The sequence below is a fragment of the Cydia amplana genome, chromosome 9 (assembly GCF_948474715.1).
Source record: "Cydia amplana chromosome 9, ilCydAmpl1.1, whole genome shotgun sequence".
NCBI classification, from domain to species: Eukaryota; Metazoa; Arthropoda; class Insecta; order Lepidoptera; family Tortricidae; genus Cydia; species Cydia amplana.
Genome location: NC_086077.1, coordinates 5421490 through 5441392, shown reverse-complemented (window position 1 = coordinate 5441392; position 19903 = coordinate 5421490). Strand labels below are relative to the sequence as shown.

Sequence of the window (19903 nt, the reverse complement as noted above, 5' to 3'; positions counted from 1 at the left end):
TCTTTATTACTTTTTTCCCCAAACGACATAATATATACAAAAAGGTGGGAATGAATGAGGTGATATACTTAATGGCATTAAAAACTAAACATTCCCCCGCCCGAGAAAGGCTAAAGCCTTTATCAACAAACAAAATTCAACTCTAATAATTAAAAAACTACAACTAAACTAAAACAGTTTGGTATCGCTACCTCCACTTAATCTTCCAAAGGAAGCCTACAAATTTTAACAACCGGCCGCGTGAGGCTACCTGTTGAAATTTTTAGACGTACTACCCTAACTTCCATTTCAGAGGAGGTAAATTTTCCTCCTTTATAAGAACTAGATCGCCCAGCTTAGGCGGATCAGTTGGAGATGTCCATTTTCTACGCATTTGAAGAGAATGAAGATATTGTTCACTCCATTTTCTCCACAGACGTTGAGACATAGCTTGAATTAAGTTAAAACGACTCAATCGCGAGTTTGGAGTATCCTCAAAATTGTACTCCGGAACCGAAAGCAAAGGTCTACCTATAAATAGATGAGCAAGCGTCAAGACCTCAAGTTCATGAGGATCTTGGGACAACGGGCATAACGGACGACAAAAAAAATTAAGAACCGCTTCTCAACCTGGTAAATACCGTTACCAATTCGTCGAACGTCAAAACCTGTTGACCTATGACACGCCGCCATAATGATATAGGTAGCCGATTTTACGGTCGCCTCAAATAGACCACCGAAATGAGACAGCTTGGCCGCGCCATCGCTAAGTCCTTGCTGTACTTCCTGAGAAGCCATATATCTCCGCACATAATCCAAATACTTATTTGCACCCGAATAATTACTTCCGCAATCTGAACGTATCACACTCAGCATATACCGCGTCGAGATGTGAATCGCGTCAAAGCCGCGAGAAAACCTTCTTATTCTTGGTCAAGCAGTGGATGTCATCCGCAAACTCCTCCTGCTGAACCAATTTAATTAACCGCTGCAAAGCCGTCGCTCTGAGACTGTCAATACCGCTATCAGTCTAACAGACAAATTCCTGGCATTGCTGACAAACCGAAAACAATATGCTACGACCGCCAATAACATATTCAACCGACTAAACCGCGTAAAAATATTATCTTTGTCAACAATCCCGACTAAGGCCCGAACATTTACCTTCATCTTCCGCAATCCAGGCAATGGATCTTCCGCATTATCCATTTTATTCCTGGGCCAGGTCTCCGCATCACCTGACAACCAATAAAGACCCCACCATAAAGGGTGCTCAAGAAGCACTGATGCGCGACAACCGCAAATCGCGACATCAGCAGGGTTCATTTCTGAAAGTAAGTGTCCCCAGGCTATGTCTAAACCGCAATTCACAATTTGTCAACTCGATTCCCCTTCACGAGGAACCGCTTTTCCATAGCCAAGAACCGCTTCGTGGCTAATGGTACAGTATTTACATTCTCCGGGGCATCAGGTAAAGAAGCCGTTATAGTGGCTGGACCTGACAGCACGTAGCCGAACACCGTTTTCGTCACTCGTGGAATATGATCCTTGATTTTAATGCGTCCGCTGAGTATAATATCACCAAGTAGATCTTCGCCTATTAAAATATCAATCTGTCCACTGACAAAGAACTGCTCATCCGCAAGATACAGTCCCCGATAATTATCCGCTAATTGGGCCGGCAACGAATATCCAGGTAGGTTATAGGTAACTTCATTTAAGACTGTAGCCGTGGTCATTAGCACAGGCTGATCCGTCAGCCTAGGTGCCATGGTTAGATTAACTGCCCCTCTACAACCGCTTATAGGAGTACAGTTCAGTCCTGTGATTGGGACGTCAGACTTAAACCGTTTTAAGCCCAACTTCTTCACGCAAGTCTCCGATATAAATGTGCTCTCGCTTCCTCCATCCAGTAAGGCCCGCGCCTCCTGGAAGTTTCCGCTGCTGTCCAGTACTCTTATTACTGCCGTGGCGAGCAGCACCTTCCGCCGAGATATCCCAGCTTCTCTGGCCCGTGACGCCATCAGTGCAGCGACTCCAGGGACCGCACCACCCGGACTACTGCTGGCCAAAGGCGCACCCACAATAGGAGCACTTGAACTGTGAACCTTTTCGCTCGTCAAACGTTGTTCACGATCTGAACCAGTTGCCGGAAGATCGAAATGTAATAAATAATGGTGTTTAGCCGAATTACACTTGTAACAGTTCTTGTTATAAGTGCACTGGTTAATGTTGTGACCATTTAAACACTTGAAGCACAATCTGAGAGATACCACCTGACGCTTCCTAGCCGCAGGTTTCATCTCCAGGAATTTTTCACACCTAGCAATGAAGTGTCCGCCTTTTCCGCACAGTCGACACGACGACGCCGAACCCGCACCCTCAAATGCCGCATGAGCCTTTACCGCATGGCTCTGTCCACTTCCACTACGTCTTCCCGCTGACGTACCGGCCTGTGGCTCCGCACTGGATTCCAAAATCCGTATTTCGGTTTCCAAAAACTTTATAAGGTCCGAGAATGTGGGTAACTCTTTATCGGCGTGCTTGTCTTCAAAATGTTTCTTCAAGTTGCCGTCTAACTTTTGAAAATTAATATAAAACAACAAATAGCACCACGAATCAACAGGAAACTGCATCTTTTCCAAGGCCTTTGTGTTTTCAATCAAAGTATTTTAAAACATTTTTAAACCACTTGCTCCTTTAGTGGTGACATGAGGTGTACTTAACAAATTGTGCAGCAGACGATCCGCCAACAACCTTTTGTTGTTATACCGTGAATTTAACAAATCTATCGTAACCGAATAATTGTCCCCTGTGACCGACAAATGCTGGGTCAAGGACTTTGGTTCACCTAAAAGCGACCCCACCAAATAATACATTTTTTCAGTATCCGATAATGTGGTATCATTGCCCACCAAAGACTGGAATAATTCCATAAAAGGAACAAACTCTTCCACCTGTCCCGCAAAGGTAGGGAGTTTGACTTTAGGGAGAACTACCCTATTCCGCGCGCTCTTAGGGTTGTCATTACCGCTACCGCTGCTACAGCTATTGTCCGCATTAGCTGAAGCGTTCAAATTAGTCAACCCTAAATGGCGTTGTTTTATAAAATAATATTTCTTGTTGTACGCCTCGTACTCCAGAAGATGACTTTCCAAATCAAAGCTCTCTATATCCGCAGCAGAGAGCTGAAGTTCATAAAACATTTCCGTAAATGCCTCATAAACTTTCTCTAAATCTTGAAACCGCACCATAAAATCACTTTCTTGTTCCGAAGACAATTCGGGATTATGAGCCAATCCATGCAATACATCAATACTACGACATGCCGTATGATATTTCATTTGCAGCAACTGTATCCGCCTAGCTGCCGCCATGTTTACGTCAGTATTTGAATACGAAATCCAAATAAATATAATCAATAGAATCCCGAACCCGAACAAGAACCACACCATGAAAACTACAAATAGCAATTATACATTATTTTTATTTCTAGCGTACCGCACCGCAATAAATCTTTAAATTGAAACCGCACCTTGTAATAATATAATATTGAGTTTTTACCGCTAACTTCAATATATATATTATGAAATAATTATTCCGCAAACTTTGAATGAAAATGTTTAGAACCCCTGGAAAAATGGTTAACGTACCGAAATTGCATTAATTACCGATAAATAATGCTGTATACCGCTTTTACTAGAAATATAAATGCTTAGAAAAATCCAAAAACCCCAACCTTAGCTGAGGATCGAACCCTCGACCTCACTAACATTAAGCAACTACTACAGCCACTAGGCTATTATAGCAGTTATCAAACAGAACGAAATAACCCTATACTATCTGAGTCAGGCGATATGGTAACCTAGCAACCAAACTGTTTTAATTTAATATGTCAAACCCAATAAAATCAATTTATGACAAATTAAATTTCAAAAATCCGCGACGTATAAAGATGGAATGTATGGAAAATGAAATGAAATAAAACAAAATCCCCAGTCAATATATATAAAATATTAAAAAATGTGACCTATAAATAAATAATTCCCCAAAATTAATATGAAATGAAACCGCAATGATAAAATGATTATATTTCGACCGCTCGAAATATAAAAATGAAAAGAAACGGGTGAGATTTGCCGAGGCGCCGACAAAGTGAGCCCGAATTTTTACAAATCCGGCTCGAAGACCAAATGTAAAAATTAAGCCTTCCAGCCGGTTCGGCGTGGATTTTGACTTATGCCTTGCGCTGGTTCAATGGCCTCGCCAAATCGACACCCGTTTCATATGGAGGGTGGAAAAAACACAAAATATAAAATAAATAGATATGAGCCCTACACTCACCCCCGGTCCATGTCTTCAAGACAACAATGATTCCGCAATATTTCAATGTATTCCGCAGTTCTTCAGAAAATAATAGCATTATATTTGCAACGTGAAAAAATTGTCCGCACCGCACGAGTTCTTTCATTTGACAGATTCTTCTTCTTTATTACTTTTTTCCCCAAACGACATAATATATACAAAAAGGTGGGAATGAATGAGGAGATATACTTAATGGCATTAAAAACTAAACAATTACCTTTTTATCCGACAGCTGTAAAAAAAAAAGTAAGTATGACAAAACTGACTTATTATATATAGTTTTATCTTTGGCACGGCTTACTTACAGCATTCCGTTCGATGGATTACAATTTACGAGGCGTTATTAAGGTCGTCTCATTTGTAGGTACAGTTGTTGTGTTTGTAACAGAACAGAGTACTAAGAATTATTAAAGGGTCTAGCAGGCTAAGCGAACAAGAAGTGCCCCCAACGACGGATTTTGTCGATATTTCTGGTAGTGTACTGTTAGGTCCTAAGGACCCTCCATGCTTAACATCAGACCTCGATTCTCTTTTGTTTGCGAGTTATTCAGGATAACGTAAAATAATTAGGGTATCATTGAAAGTGTCATATTTTATAAACGATTCAAGTTACATGAACCAAACAAAATTATATTTGATAACAATAAAAAAAACTACAAAATGCATATTTTTTACCAGCATCCTGTCCTTAAACTTCATTGCAAAAAATAAAAATATTTTTTTCCTTCCAATTTTTTTTTACTTTTCGCGGAGGTACACCTCCAAAAAAAATATGCATGAGTAGCCACTAATTCCCACTACATACACATATAAAAATATTTGCACAAATGTTCGTGCTTCATGTCAAAAAAACGATTCTCCAATAAGTAGTCACTGGCATTATATGTAAGTACAGATAGAAGTACCAGTGCAGTTTGAAGATTAGTGTGTAGGTATACAAATTTTTATTACAATGTATCCGTTTGCAAGTTATTATTAATTAAGGCTAAAGTAAGTTCTTTTACATTTCAGGTAAATAATTACAAACTGGCACTGTTGACTTTAAAGCTACCTATAGACACATACAAGCGGACCTTTTCTTCGAAACCTTGGAAGAGGTCGAAGTGTATTTACCAGATGAATGCATGTTCTTACATGGTGTATGCAAAACCTGTAAAAGATCCTTTGCCTCTGTAAATAGTCAATTCCAGCTTTTAGCTGATTTATACTGCCGTTTATGCACAGGTCCACTGTTTGATATAATAAATAATTAGAAAAGAGTACTGTTACCTTATTTTTTAAAGAGAGTCCCATTTATGGCAAAAGTGACCCTATTATGGTCGTTGATGCACTCCAAATAGGTTTATTAGAAGAGTTTGTATACCTACACAGTACACACTAATCTTCAAACTGCACTGGTACTTCTATCTGTCCATATAATGCCAGTGACTACTTATTGGAGAATCGTTTTTTTGACATGAAGCACGAACATTTGTGCAAATATTTTTATATGTGTATGTAGTGGGAATTAGTGGCTACTCATGCATATTTTTTTTGGAGGTGTACCTCCGCGAAAAGTAAAAAAAAATTGGAAGGAAAAAAATATTTTTATTTTTTGCAATGAAGTTTAAGGACAGGATGCTGGAAAAAAATATGCATTTTGTAGTTTTTTTTATTGTTATCAAAATATAATTTTGTTTGGTTCATGTAACTTGAATCGTTTATAAAATATGACACTTTCAATGATACCCTAATTATTTTACGTTATCCTGAATAAATCGCAAACAAAAGAGAATCGAGGTCTGATGTTAAGCATGGAGGGTCCTTAGGACCTAACAGTACACTACCAGAAATATCGACAAAATCCGTCGTTGGGGGCACTTCTTGTTCGCTTAGTCTGCTAGACCCTTTACTTGCGAAGCCTTGCCGTATCCGAGTTTTTTTCAACCCCTGACGCAAAAATAATTATTTGAAGATAGAACGCCGAATAGCCAAGGTAGTGAGTTCAAGTCTCTACTATACCTAGGCTAGGTAGGTATATTATACCTGACCTACATTAGGTTTTAAAGGGTTAAAATTGATATTGGCTCGGATTACCCTCCAGACTCCCTGAGGCCTTTATAAAGGATTTAATTCACATCGAATTTTAAATTAAAATTGAATACAAGAAGGTTCCAAATTCATAACTGCAATAATGACAAGGGGGACTCAGGAGATTTGTCTGCGACAATATTAATAAATAAACCCGAGCGAGAGTAGACTGACAACAGTAATAATGCGGTCGCATCGTGGGTGTTGCTAGTCAACACCATAGACTAGGAATCCTCTAGACGGAGTTTAGAGCATTTATTTCATGAAACCGATGCTGCCAAAAATACTGGGGTGCGGGGGACGAGGTGAGCGAGTCCCGTGCCGTGATTGGTCCGTTCAAAGATACGGACGTCACACAAAGACACTTTGACTCGATAATGGAGTAAAACTACCGTATATTTGTGGCAGAAGGGGTATCGCTACTATGCTCAGTCTAGAGGATGTCTTGTCTGTGGTCAAAACTTATCAAACCGTAGGGCGTGTAAATATTGCCTCACTTGAGCTTATTGCAAACTCTACACTCCCAATCAGAAATAAGTTTATTTTTTGAAGAAAACGTTGAGGAAAAACGTGCATATCACAAGTACGTGTCAGAACTTTTAATTGGATTAGTAGAAAAGGCCTTGGCAGAATAACAGCGTTGGAATTTCCCTCGTTTGCAAATTGCAACAATATGCTGAGACAGGGCCTTTTCCCTACGGCACACATTGCTGGACCCAAGTCTATAATTTTTTTTTTACCCGTGGAGCGCCCTACCAAGACACGTGTGATGGTAACTCCATACTATTCTTGGTTCTGGGCGCTCCACGGGTGTGTAGGTTTTAATTTTATTTTTATTTTACTGTTTTTAATTATTTTCTGTTTATCTTATTTCTTTCATCTTATTGTCCTGTCCTGTGGCCTGTGTATGTGTGCTTTATGGAATAAATGTATTTCTTCTTCTTAAAAGAGCAGGTACTGGTACCTACCAGCGTGGTACTATCTACTCGTATATTCCGGGTCACTGCAGGGAAACGAATTGAAGAAGCCTTTCCTTGCTTAAATATCACTACATAGTATAAAACAAAGTCGCTTCCCGCTGTCTGTCTGTCTGTCTGTACGCTTAGATCTTTAAAATTACGCAATGGATTTTGATGCGGTTTTTTTTAATAGATAGAGTGATTCAAGAGGAAGGTTTATGTACAATTTGTTAACCCGTGCGAAGCCGGGGCGGGTCGCTAGTATTGTTATAAGAGTTAGGACGTAGGACATTTTCAAAATTTGTATAGAAGTGTCGCTCCTAACTCTTACAATAATCAAAACATCGAAAAAATCAAACAAACTTCTAATTTTATCAAAATATTCTCCTTCCTACAAAGCTTAAAAATATATGGATAGTTTAAAAATTCAGTCTCGGGCGAGACTCAAATTCATGACTCTAGATCACTAGCCCATCGCTCTACCAACTCTATAAGCTCAACACAGTAGTTATTGGTTGTAATGTAAAGCTTTTTACAGATATTATGTTTACTGCGATTATCTCTAGGGAGAAAGTATCCATTTCCCTGTCGGCTTGTGAGTAATGTATGCTTTTGTTTCAGGTGGTGGAAATTCTGAATGACTTATACACATGCTGTGATGCCATCATATCATATTACAATGTTTACAAGGTAAAATATTTATATCATTTAAAATAAGTCTTTTTTTTTCTTTATAAATAATAATAAAATTAATAAAATACAGATTCAGCACTGCAGTTGCCGTTTTCTCTCAATTCAATATGGCTAAACGTGACGCGCTCTATAATTTTAACTCTCAGCTGTCATAAATTTTGAAAATTATAGAATCCACGAAGTTTTGCGTTCAAAAGTGTACTATTAATCGTCATCATCATCGTCATACACCTATATGTATTTATGACGTCACTACTAATCATTATCATTGTACATATGGAAAATATATTAAAAAAAAACCCTTTATTGCATACCTCAATAATAAACCTATGTGTGCGTCATAACGTATTGGTTTTTCGTTATTATATAAATAATTAGCCTTAAAAGCATTGGCTCGAAAGAGACAATTAGGTCATAATATAATCAATTAGGTGAAACATAAATGAAAATATTTTCTTTGATGGTCCATGACATTAACATACTCATAGACGCAAAATTCATTACGTTTCTACACAGGCCACTTAACTTATTGAGGCTGAAGCCAATTAAAGGCGACTATACCTACCTACTTACTAACACATCATCTGCCGCAGACCCGATTTCAGCAATTTTTTAGGGTTCCGTACTCAAAGGGACCCTATTACTAAGACTCCGCTGTCCGTCCGTCCGTCCGTCCCATAGAATTAGCGCGAGCGACAATTACAAGTCTGTGGTCCGTCCGTCCGTCCGTCCGTCCGTCCGTCCGTCCGTCTGTCACCAGGCTGTATCTCACGAACCGTGATAGCTAGACAGTTGAAATTTTCACAGATGATGTATTTCTGTTGCCGCTATAACAACAGCAATTAGGTAAATTCCGATATCAATGTCTTCACTCTTCAGTAGTTTTCATTTTGATAGTCTTTGTTGTTCGGTTGTATTTAGGGCTTGCAAATATTCGAAACTTTCAGATATTCGAATATTCGACTTTTTCTGACGACGTATTCGAATATTCGAATAATTATTCGAATATTATACAAAATAAGAAAAGGAACGAGAAATCGGTTTTATATTGTTTTATTCAAAAGCTTTTTTCACATATTGCTAAAACTAAGGATATTTGGCAGAAATCCACTTAATTGACTAGATTTTATCATCCTACTATTTATAAGATGCCCACATTTATAAAAACAAGTAAAACGCCAAAATTAGACGTATTTAATATTTCTAGATAAAACTTATTATAAATGCGGCGTGAAATAATATAACTTTAACCATCCAAACACCTAGGTATGTAAGATATTTTTTAGTAGGTAATTATTTTCCGATTTAAATTAACTTGTAATCACTCAGAGGCCTGTAAAAAGGCCTTTAGTTTAATTGTATTTTGAATCTTTATTGCCTTTATTTGTTTTGGCAAGTTATTATTCCTAATGGTCGGCTAATTATATAATATTGGAATATTTAAGGGAAAAAGTTAGTTGAGTACTGGGTGGATTATTCGTCAGCTAAAGGTGCATGGTTAGATTACCAAGTTGGGCAGGTTTGGTATGATTAAATTTGAGAATTGCGATATGTGGCAAGGTTTAGACTTCAAAAATTCGCTTAACGTACGCTTGTACTGAATAAACAGAATGACCCTTTAACTTAAAACTTACGCACCGTAAAAATAACATTCTTTTTGATTTCGTTTTCTTTTAAATTGAGTTAGGTTTCACTGTATTCACGAAGTCTATCGAGAGGAATACAGTAAAAATATTATTTCCTTCGTATTTGGGTACCTACCGTCCCTCATTCACTGTAAATACCCGTAAAACACACAGAAACTGTAACTACAGCGGATGACATAGATTTTTTTATAGTAATAAAAAATATTCGAATATTCGAAACCTGAGCGACCGAATATTCGAATATCAAAACAGGTCGAATATTCGACAAATTCGAATATTCGAATATTCGAATTGCAAGCCCTAGTTGTATTATGAGCTCTTGTAAGGCGATAGCTGGACTTTACAAGGGCCACGTGGAGCTACCTGGCGTTGACGCCAGAATGGTGATTAAACTCGTATCAAGATTAATTCTTCATTATCCGCACACTTCCATATTAATATACTGTATAATAAGGTATCAGTATTAGGTACACTTTAAATAACATGAATGGGCAAAAACAAAGAAATTAAACACGACTAGATGTCACCAAGATGGCGGTCGACAAGAAGACCCGAATCGCTGTGTCTATTATTCTTCCATATTAGAGTGACAGTGACAGTTGCGTTTCGTTCTCTACGTAGCGTTAGCATGTTGTCTACGGGGCCAGAATTCGATGTTTTAGCAATTTTGAAGTTGGTTCCTAACCTGTATATTCAACTCCCAAAATTTGGCTAAGGGTTGAAAAACACATTCTTTATACACATGAGTCACATGACGGCCTTTTAAGATTCATCCTCGCGTCTGACTCATCGGGTGCCTAGCCAAGATAGCCAATCAGACTGTAGTCCCACAGGCTTGTTAGATATTTACAACCAATTTGAATGTGCACTGACATCAGAAAGATATTTGAATCAGTTATAAGGCCCTTCAAAAGGGATCTACAGATGGAATAGCCAAACCTAATCTGGCTTCCCATCATCGTCAGAAATCCCAGCTCATCTCCTCCATTTTTGTCGCGCCATCTATACCCAGCTATGTATATAATACACGGGCCTGAATCCAATTGGGTATAGATTCGCGTGGGCAACAAAATATCACCATAAATACATATAACACCATGCTACATGAGAGTAGGAGAAGGGGTCACCTACGACCACACTGTTACATGTACAAGTAGATTTACTTCCGAGTTGGCGTCGCACATTACGATAACTGAATGACATCAGATAGAAATCATTCTGATATCAGTGTACGTTCAAATGGTCCTGAAACATATTGATTGAATAAAAGACCCAATCGCGTTACACGTGTAGCAACCTGGCAATGGTCTAAAGAGTTAATTAGGATATTTACGCCCCTACCGCATTGTCGGAGGACCAATACAGGAAATTGTTCCTGCGTGCCTACACATATCACAATTAGGGAATCCCGTGTGTGAGTAGACTGCTTAAGAGTCACACGAAAGTGAGTAGAAGGTTTAAATCATCATCACATAAGCCTTTTATCGTCCACTGCTGAGCATAGGCCTCTCTTCGAGTACGCCACTTGTCCCCGCCCTGAAGTAATCTCATCCAGAAGTGACCCGCAATCTTCCGTATAGGGAAAAGGTATGGCGCCATCGCTCAAAAAGATGGCGCCATATCATGGCCTATACTCGTGTAGATGGCGCCACTTTTTGATATTTAACATTAACACATTATCAGTGAAAGAATAAGGATCAAAGTCAAATGGCGTTCTAAAAGTTTACTTATGTGTCGAAAGATGGCAGTAAATTTACTTTGACAATCCAGCTATATACTAAATTATCTTTGCTATGACTTGTAATGATCGGATGTTAGGTATTTAGATGTTTGCTTAATATCGTTTCAAAATAGAATAGAATACAATAGTTTTTTATTCGTAAACACACTGACAATACCTACACATAATTACACAAAAAGAACATAGTGAAAATAAAGTGTCACGAAGTGGCCCCATCTCAGCATGTTGCTGGTGACTTCCGGCGCTGGTCTTCCAGTGAGACCGTCAAGTGAGAAATAATCACGGAAAGTAAGAGACAAAAATAAAGAAACATAAAGGGAAGAAACATAAAACACAGTTTACACAAACGAAGCGGCTTTTTGGCGGCGCGTTCTTGTAACTCTTAAGACGAAAGCGAGTCATGTGGGCGTAATAGTATTATTGGTTAAAAAGGGTTTGCAATAGGAGCGCGTGTTGCTATGCGAGGATCGTACTCAGTGGCGTAGCTAGAGGATATGGCGCCCGGGGCAGGCACCAAATTTGCGCCCCCCCCCCCCCCCCCCAAACGAAATGAACTAACGAAAGGGTTACTTTTTACTTATTAAAGTTTACTTTTGATTTAGACAAATAAGTGTTCTTTTAGTCCATCGGTGGCTAACAAGCTTACGACTCACCTGATGGTAAGCGGTCACCGCATCCTATGGACGTCTACACTCCAGGGGCGGGTAATGCGTGTTGCCGACCATTTTAAAACTTATACACTTCTTTTTGGAGATCTCCTTAGACTTGAAGATTCAATATCGCTTGTAAGTTTGGGATCGTAGACTATTCATAGCGCGCCTTTGGACTGATTTGAAGGGACCAAGGTGGCATCTAGGTGCTCCTGCCCAAAGATGACAGCAGTACTCTTTATATGGGATCTGTCCATGGTCGTACGCAGCATTTTTTAAGGGGTGGGGCAGAAGTAGGGGAGGCTGGGGACGTTGTAACAGAGTACGGTTGAAACAGAGATTCTTAGCTTATGGGCAGGGACAACTGCCCCACCTTGCCCCACCGTGGGTACGCCTATGGATCTGTCTGCCCCAGAGTAAAGTATCGCCTCCCTTTATTGAGCACACCGAGTTTTTTGGATACGAGCGCAGCCTACCCAGCAAGGTGGCTACGAAATTATTGGATCACTGATGGAGATGTCAACACCGAGGCTCCCAATACTCCCTGACATGGGATGGGTTGTGCCTTGAAAAATGAGGTTTTCTTAGCGGTAAACGCGCAAAATTGAGCCTTGGTGGGATTGAATTGGACTAAATACTCCCGATCCCACACCGAAACTCTGGATACCTCAATACCTGACACAGGTTTTTCACGGCATTCTAGTATCACAGAACGAGATGTTGGCACAGCATGTGTTATACAGGTTGGTCCAAACCTTGCCGTCCAAAATTTTTTTTTAGATTCCTCATGCTGTGGGCTATCAGAATATGTATGTTAGCCGACTTTTCGTAGTTTTCGAATTATGATTTTTATTGTTATTACTTTTAACTTTTGTTGAGAAATTCCGGGGTGAAGCAATTATTTATTTAAAAAAAAACTATTGAACTTTTTTGAATATTTCTTTTTGTAACATAATCCTTCACAAACGGCGCAGTTGCTAAAAAAAAATCAGCATCCTCACTTGGCTGAGTTGAAAAAAAGACAAACTTTTACGTTCAAGCATGTCAAGCTTAGATGTTGCCCTTACCTAAATAAATAAAAAATACAAGCGATTTCAAAGACTTTTGGTTATTTTAGAAACTGCTAGACTCTACGTTTTTTTAAAAGGTCAAAAAACTGATACTTAATAGTCATAATTTGTCAGAGTCGCCGGCCAAAGGAACTGAGGTGGAAAGCTTCCAAATTAGTAATTCATTACAAAAATCCTCTTTTGTTATTTCTACTATTATTTTATGGGGTCACTTCCCCATCGCTATTTCATGTTATCAGTGCAAATACCACGAACAATTATTAGAAGGCATAAAAGCAACGCAAAGCTTCACCCCGGAATTTCTTAACAAAAGTTAAACTCGAAAAGTACTAAAAATCGGCTAACATACATGGGGTATATTCTGATAACCAACGACGAGCTAGGATTCTAAAAAAATTTTTTTCACGTCAAGGTTTGGACCACCCTGTATACAGGGTGGCTAAAAAATAACTGCATTTCCGTTGCCAGGGAGGTTTTGGGATTATACTGACCAATTTTTACTTTGAGACCAACCCCTAAGTCGCGAAAAAAAAATATGACTTTCCTACATTTTGGCTGGTCCATTTTCTATGGGAGGTATTTGGCCCATTTTGGCGCCCCCCCTTGGACGGCGCCCGGGGCACGTGCCCCCCCCAGCACCCCCCTAGTTACGCCACTGATCGTACTTCCTTATATTCAGTGCGAAGTGAATTAAAAATAACTCATTCAAGCTTGTTTGAGTTGACCAGAGCTTCCATACAGTATCAATAATACTTATAAGGTTTATTACTTGAGACCAACATACATAAAGAAACAAGGAAACTGTTTAAGAGACAGAACGTGGAAAAACACAATTATTTCCGATAAGATCTCATCTCTACGGTCTACAATGTCTAGATCGACTGAAGCAACACCTACACAAAACGTGAGAAAGTCTGAGTGTATAAGATGACATTGAAATTGTTTCGTATTCGGAAATTATACTCCAAGGTTTGCCGAACAAGAATAATCAAGCATAGATTAAAAAAATGAAAACCGTTAACGCAAATAATAAAACATTACTACACACGCCGGAAAATGGGGACTTGTCGGCAGGTGATATAAATAAAGTGCCAAGCCCCACAATCGTAGCAAGGCCATTTTGTGAACCCGTTGTCTGTTTGTAATCAAAACTTCCAAACTAAATTAGACCCATTTATTCGGTTAGGCTGAAACGTGTAATTTATTTCTTTAAGACTGTTTTAAAATTCAATTTTGGAAACTACAATTTCTTTTAAATAAGTATAAAAGGCGCGGCGCGGCCGCCGATAATCATTCGTTAGCTAGCGGTCTAGCTTGGGAGACGGCCTCTACTATCCTCAAGGTGAACCAATAAATGAGCACGGGTTGTGAACGTCGCTACGTACCGCCCTAAGCTTCATCCTCGGTTGACCTTTAGTCTATGCAGTGGACATCCCCTGAGGGATCGAGCAAGGAGTGAGAACGCCACAGCTTACCACTTTCCGCTCATACGTCATATGTTTTGTAGCTAGGTACTTCACTTGTATGACTTGATATTGTTCTATTATAAGTTACAACCAATAAATCACTGGTTTCCAATCGGCGTCTCATTCCATTCCTACAAGTTTTATTATTTTTGTATCATTTTGACCCATGTTCTTTTACTGATACCTATGTGTTAAAATTGTTAAATATCAAACGGTGTCGTCAACGCCATCTAGTCGAGCATAGGCCAAAGGTGTGTCGGCATCTATCCGAGAATGACTTTTTCTTGATTTCTGAGGCACGTTTTTGACTTTATTAATCTTATACGGAGTTACATATGTCTTTGCTGTGTGTATAATTTAAACCTACACTTATTTGTCCAGGTGGAGACAATAGGTGACGCATACATGGTGGTCGGAGGCGTACCCGAGCGCTGTTCGCGGCACGCAGCCGAGGTAGCTTCGCTCGCGCTGCACGTGCTGGATGCGGTGCCTAAGATTACGATGAGGAATATGCCAGCCGCTCGACTTCATATACGAATCGGTAAGTTATAATTTAAAAACCGGACAAGTGCGAGTCGGACTCACCCATCGATGGTTCCGTACTTTTTAGTATTTGTTGTTACATCAGCGGCAACAGAAATACTATCACGGTTCATGAGATACAGCCTGATGACAGAGACAGACAGACAGACGGACAGTGGAGTGTGTTTGGGTACGCAACCCTAAAAAGCATGTTTTAACCCCAATGTTAGAAAAGGGTATTCAAATTTAAGGTGTTTATCTCTACATATATGCCCCGACGTGCCCCAACTGACAATGCATACGGATTACAAAAAAACAATAAAATTCCTACGTATTAATTTAAGCTATGTAGAGAGAGAGGAACTCGGTTAATTTGTAGCAGATAATTATATTCTATTTTTCTCTATCTCACATTTCACAGAAACTCTACGAAGATTGTTTTAAAATAGTTTAGTCAATTTTTAAAGTTTGTTCTAAATGTTGCAAACTTTATAGTGACTTTAAAAGACCATTTGTGTCTAAAAAGTGTTACTTCAAAGTGTTCCAATGAAAGCTGAACAAGATTAATTGACTACTCCTAACAATTGTTCTTGAATTAATGTAGGTATCTTATTAGGATTCATATATGTACCTACAAAGAGAAACTGTTATAAAGGCAATGAGAAATTATTAGTAATAATTAACAAACTTGTTTTGTACCTTTATTTTTCAGGGCATAAATTAACAACTAATAAAGTAGTAACAATAGCAAGAAAATACACAAATACACAAAAATGATTAATGATTTATAAACAATATAACAATTGTATTACTGGAGTAAAAAAAAGTACAAAAAGATGTTTTACAGATACTCGATTATTATTTCAACTTGTGTTTGTACTACAAAATGTATTTACATCAAAAGCATACCATTATCGGTCACAAATGACGAACCAGTGATGCTCCTAGCCTTGTCACTGGCCAAAAACAGAATTAGATCCGCAGTTTCTTCCGGTTCTGATATATTCTTCAAGGCTGTTCCTTGCTTAAACCTCTCCCAGTATTTATCCGGATTAGGAGCACCCGCGTTTGCTACTAAGTCAGTTTTAACCGGGCCTGGGTTCACGCTGTTCACTCTCACCCCATACTGAGCAAAATCCAAAGCGGTACACCGTGTAAAGTGGTCCAGGGCAGCTTTAGACACGGCGTAACACATATAGTTCTTCCCAGGAACCTTCAAACCGGCTATACTTGAGATGTTAATGATGTTACCCTTCGTCTCGATCAAGTGAGGAGCGGCTAGACTTGTCAAAAGAACCGGTGCACGTACATTAGTGTTCATGACCATGTCGTAATACTGGATTATGTTTTCGTCTAGCATAGATGAAATACCAACTATCCCAGCGTTGTTTATTAAAATGTCTATCTTGCCAAAGTGATCCACTGTTCGCTTCACGATGGTCTTTGCTTCTTCATCTTGACTTACGTCCGCTATGATGATGAGAGGTTTGGGACCGAGTTCTTCGCATTGTTTAGACACTTTGCCGAGTCTTTCCTCGTTTCTGGCCACTAAAGCTACCTTAGCACCTTCTTTGGCCAATGCTATGGCTGCGGCAGCCCCGATCCCGGAGCTCGCACCAGTTACTATTGCCACTTTATCGGTGAAACTCATTGTGTAAGTTCTGAAAGACACCAAGACAGGTACTGTTGATTTAATAATTTGATGGGCTACTTATAGTACATTTGTTGCAGAGAATATAAATGAATAAACAATAGTAGTCTTTATGTCAACACCATAAGAATTTCAGATTATTTTTATGGTCACGTGCGAACAAAGTCACTACTTTGTATAAAGTTCAGTATTTAAATTCTTACGTGAACTGTTGTTAACCTTTCATTGTTTGTATATTTTTCCATGCATTGTCTAACCTAACCTAACCTCACCTCATGTCATATTGACGGTGTTTGTGTCAATAACATTAGTTATGCTGATAACATGGTACTGCTGAGTCCTTCGATTGGGGCCCTCAAGCGCCTTCTGGCAATATGTGAAAGTTATGCGGTGGCCCATGGACTCAAATATAATGCTAACAAAAGTGAAATAATGGTTTTTAAGGCAGGTACCAAAACCTACACGCTATCAGCAACCTTTAAAGCAAGTTAGCCAATTTAAATATTTGGGTCACTGGGTCACCGAAGACTTAAAAGACAACTTGGACGTTGAACGGGAGCGAAGGTCGTTGGCCGTTCGATGCAATATGTTGGCCTGCAGGTTTGCGCGATGCACGAAAAAATATCACTCTCTTTAAAGCCTTCTGTGTATCTTTCTACTCATGCAGCCTGTGGGTCAATTTAGTTTTAGTTTAGTTTAGTTTCTTTATTGGTAAAAAGTATTTTACAGGTCACACGGGTACATTTGAAATAAGATAGTTATTTACAATTCTAGATAAAAATAATACATTGGTCAAAGTTTACAAATCTCTAAATAATGAATAATGATCGTGCAATGATTGTTAATATAGTAAAATTTACATAATTCTCTTTCATAAAGTCATCAACAGAATAACATGCTTGGTCTAGAAGTAGACATTTGAGTTTTTTATTGAATATTGAGTCGCTTTCTGTAAATTTAATGTCATTAGGAATTTTATTATATATTTTTGGCCCGATAATACTGAGAGACTTTCGGGCCTTCGCGAGTCGTTGTGTAGGAGCGACTAGCATGGGCAATCTGCGGCTGTTTGCGTCGCGGGTGCAAGTTTTTGTGTATGTTTCAAGGTTTGCCCTAACGTATTTGCATGCTTCTAATATATAAACGGCTGGTAGTGTTAGTATTTTATGGGTCTTAAATAGTTCCTTGGCAGGGTGATCAAACGGTTTGTTGGAAATTATACGCAGAGCTCGTTTCTGTATTTTGAAAACCTTGTCGCGGTTTGCTGCCAGACCCCAGAGATCAACGCCTCGTATAATGATGGAGTGGAAGTATCCGTAATAGGCCTTTTTCAGGTTACTTGGAGATAGACTTGGAGCGAGTCTTGACAGGGCGAAACATGCTGACGAAAGTGAGTCACAAACATGGTCTATGTGTGAGGACCACGTTAACCCTGAGTTAATGACATATCCCAAGTACTTAGTTTGTTCCACTTGTGGAACTAGAATATTATTTACTTTAATATTTAGGAGACTTTTTTTGGTGTTACGTAACTGAAAGTGAATAATGTTCGTTTTTTCTAAATTTAAAAGCATTCCATTTGCCAAAAACCATTTTTTAATTTCGACCATTGCTATATTAACTTTATATTCAAGGCTATTGTAATTGTCAGCTACTAACTATTATGCAAGTATCATCAGCATAGATTACGTATTCTAGTTCAGGAGATGCCGCAGTTACGTCATTTACGAGCATGAGAAAGGTTATTTCCCATGCTCGACCCCTGTGGTACAGCACAGTCTCCTATAGATTCTAGATCTGATCTTGCATTGAGGACGCAGGTAGTTTGTTTTCGGTTTTTTAGGAATGAGACAATGGTGCTGTAAAATTTGCCTTCAAAGCCATATCTCGCTAGCTTTTTCAATAACAGGGAGTGATCTATCATTTCGAAGGCACGGAACAAGTCACAAAAGATGGCTGCAACTTGCCGCCCGCCCTCGATGTGTGTCAGTACCCGCGAGATCACGTCACGAGCTGCGGCAGTCGTAGATCGGATTGAATTATACGCAAAGAGCGTAAAGCACCTTCGCGTCCAATACAATAACGCGTTCCGGGTGCTGATGGGGCTGCCGCGACACTGTAGCGCCTCTGGTATGTTTGCCGAAGCAAGGGCAGATGGCTTTGCGGCCGTCATGAGGAAAAGGTGTGCCTCGCTCATGGCCCGTCTGCGCGACAGTCCCAATCGCATTTTGAGCGTGTTTGCTATGTTAGCCCGGTGGACGTCCATGCATGTTGTCAAACACTGCTGACGGTATGTACCTATATGTATACTTATATTTTTATTTTTATTTATAGTTTTAAATTTTGTACTAGTTAATAAATTAATAATTAGTTTTAAGATTCACTAACAAAATTATATGGGCTCTGTCTGAAATAAATGATTATTATTATTCTCTTTATTTATTTATCTTCTTAGTTTAGGTTTTTTTACAATATGAATATAAAAGTAAAATAAAAAACATTTACAAAACAATAAAAAAAACATATAAACATATTATAAAAAAACCTAACCCTTGATCCAACGACCTAGCGAGAGTCTCTCAAGATGTTGGTTGAGACTCTTTGCTATTAGACCGTTCGCTGAAACAACTATCGGGACAATGATCGTCGAATCAACATCCCATGTCCAGGTACTTACTGGACTTGTCCTTCTCGGCTTTCACGAGATTCTCATCATGAGGGATGGTGATATCAACGAGTACGGCCCGGCGTTGCGATCGATCTATTATCACAATGTCAGGCTTATTGGCTACAATAATCCTGTCAGTGATGAATTATTACTGTGTTAAAATATAATAAATCATAAATTTACTAGTGTACCTTTTAGTTGTACATGCATGCCAGTAAATGTTTAATAATTACATAAATATTTAGATCTTTAATATTTCTGATGTTTTGGCAATGTAAAAATGAATCAACATATATTATAGCCTCATAAGTCCCGCGTAACTGTATAAATTCAAATCCAAATTTTGAACTCTTATAGAAATAAAAGAAAACTTAAATTGAAAATCGTCCCGAGTCTTTCGAATAAACACTATTATTTCGATAT

The 19903-nt window shown here is 38.9% G+C and overlaps 2 protein-coding genes across 2 annotated transcripts in view; one reads left to right on the top strand and one right to left on the bottom strand.

Annotated features, from left to right (window-relative positions):
• Positions 1 to 19903, top strand: part of LOC134650984 (guanylate cyclase 32E-like) — a 144111-nt gene that overhangs the window by 115831 nt on the left and 8377 nt on the right. The window contains exons 19-20 of the mRNA XM_063505951.1: positions 7995 to 8063; positions 15021 to 15180. Coding sequence (XP_063362021.1) covers positions 7995 to 8063; positions 15021 to 15180 — 229 coding nt within the window. The remainder of the gene's footprint in view (positions 1 to 7994; positions 8064 to 15020; positions 15181 to 19903) is intronic.
• On the bottom strand, positions 16015 to 16894 carry LOC134650976 (uncharacterized oxidoreductase TM_0325-like). Its single transcript, XM_063505942.1, has one exon. The coding sequence runs from the start codon at positions 16810 to 16812 to the stop codon at positions 16054 to 16056; it is 759 nt and encodes a 252-aa protein (XP_063362012.1). The 5' UTR covers positions 16813 to 16894; the 3' UTR covers positions 16015 to 16053.

What these genes read in the sequence shown, in the direction of transcription:
- LOC134650976 (XM_063505942.1), bottom strand. Translation starts at nt 16,812, where the DNA reads ATGAGTTTCACCGATAAAGTGGCAATAGTAACTGGTGCGAGCTCCGGG.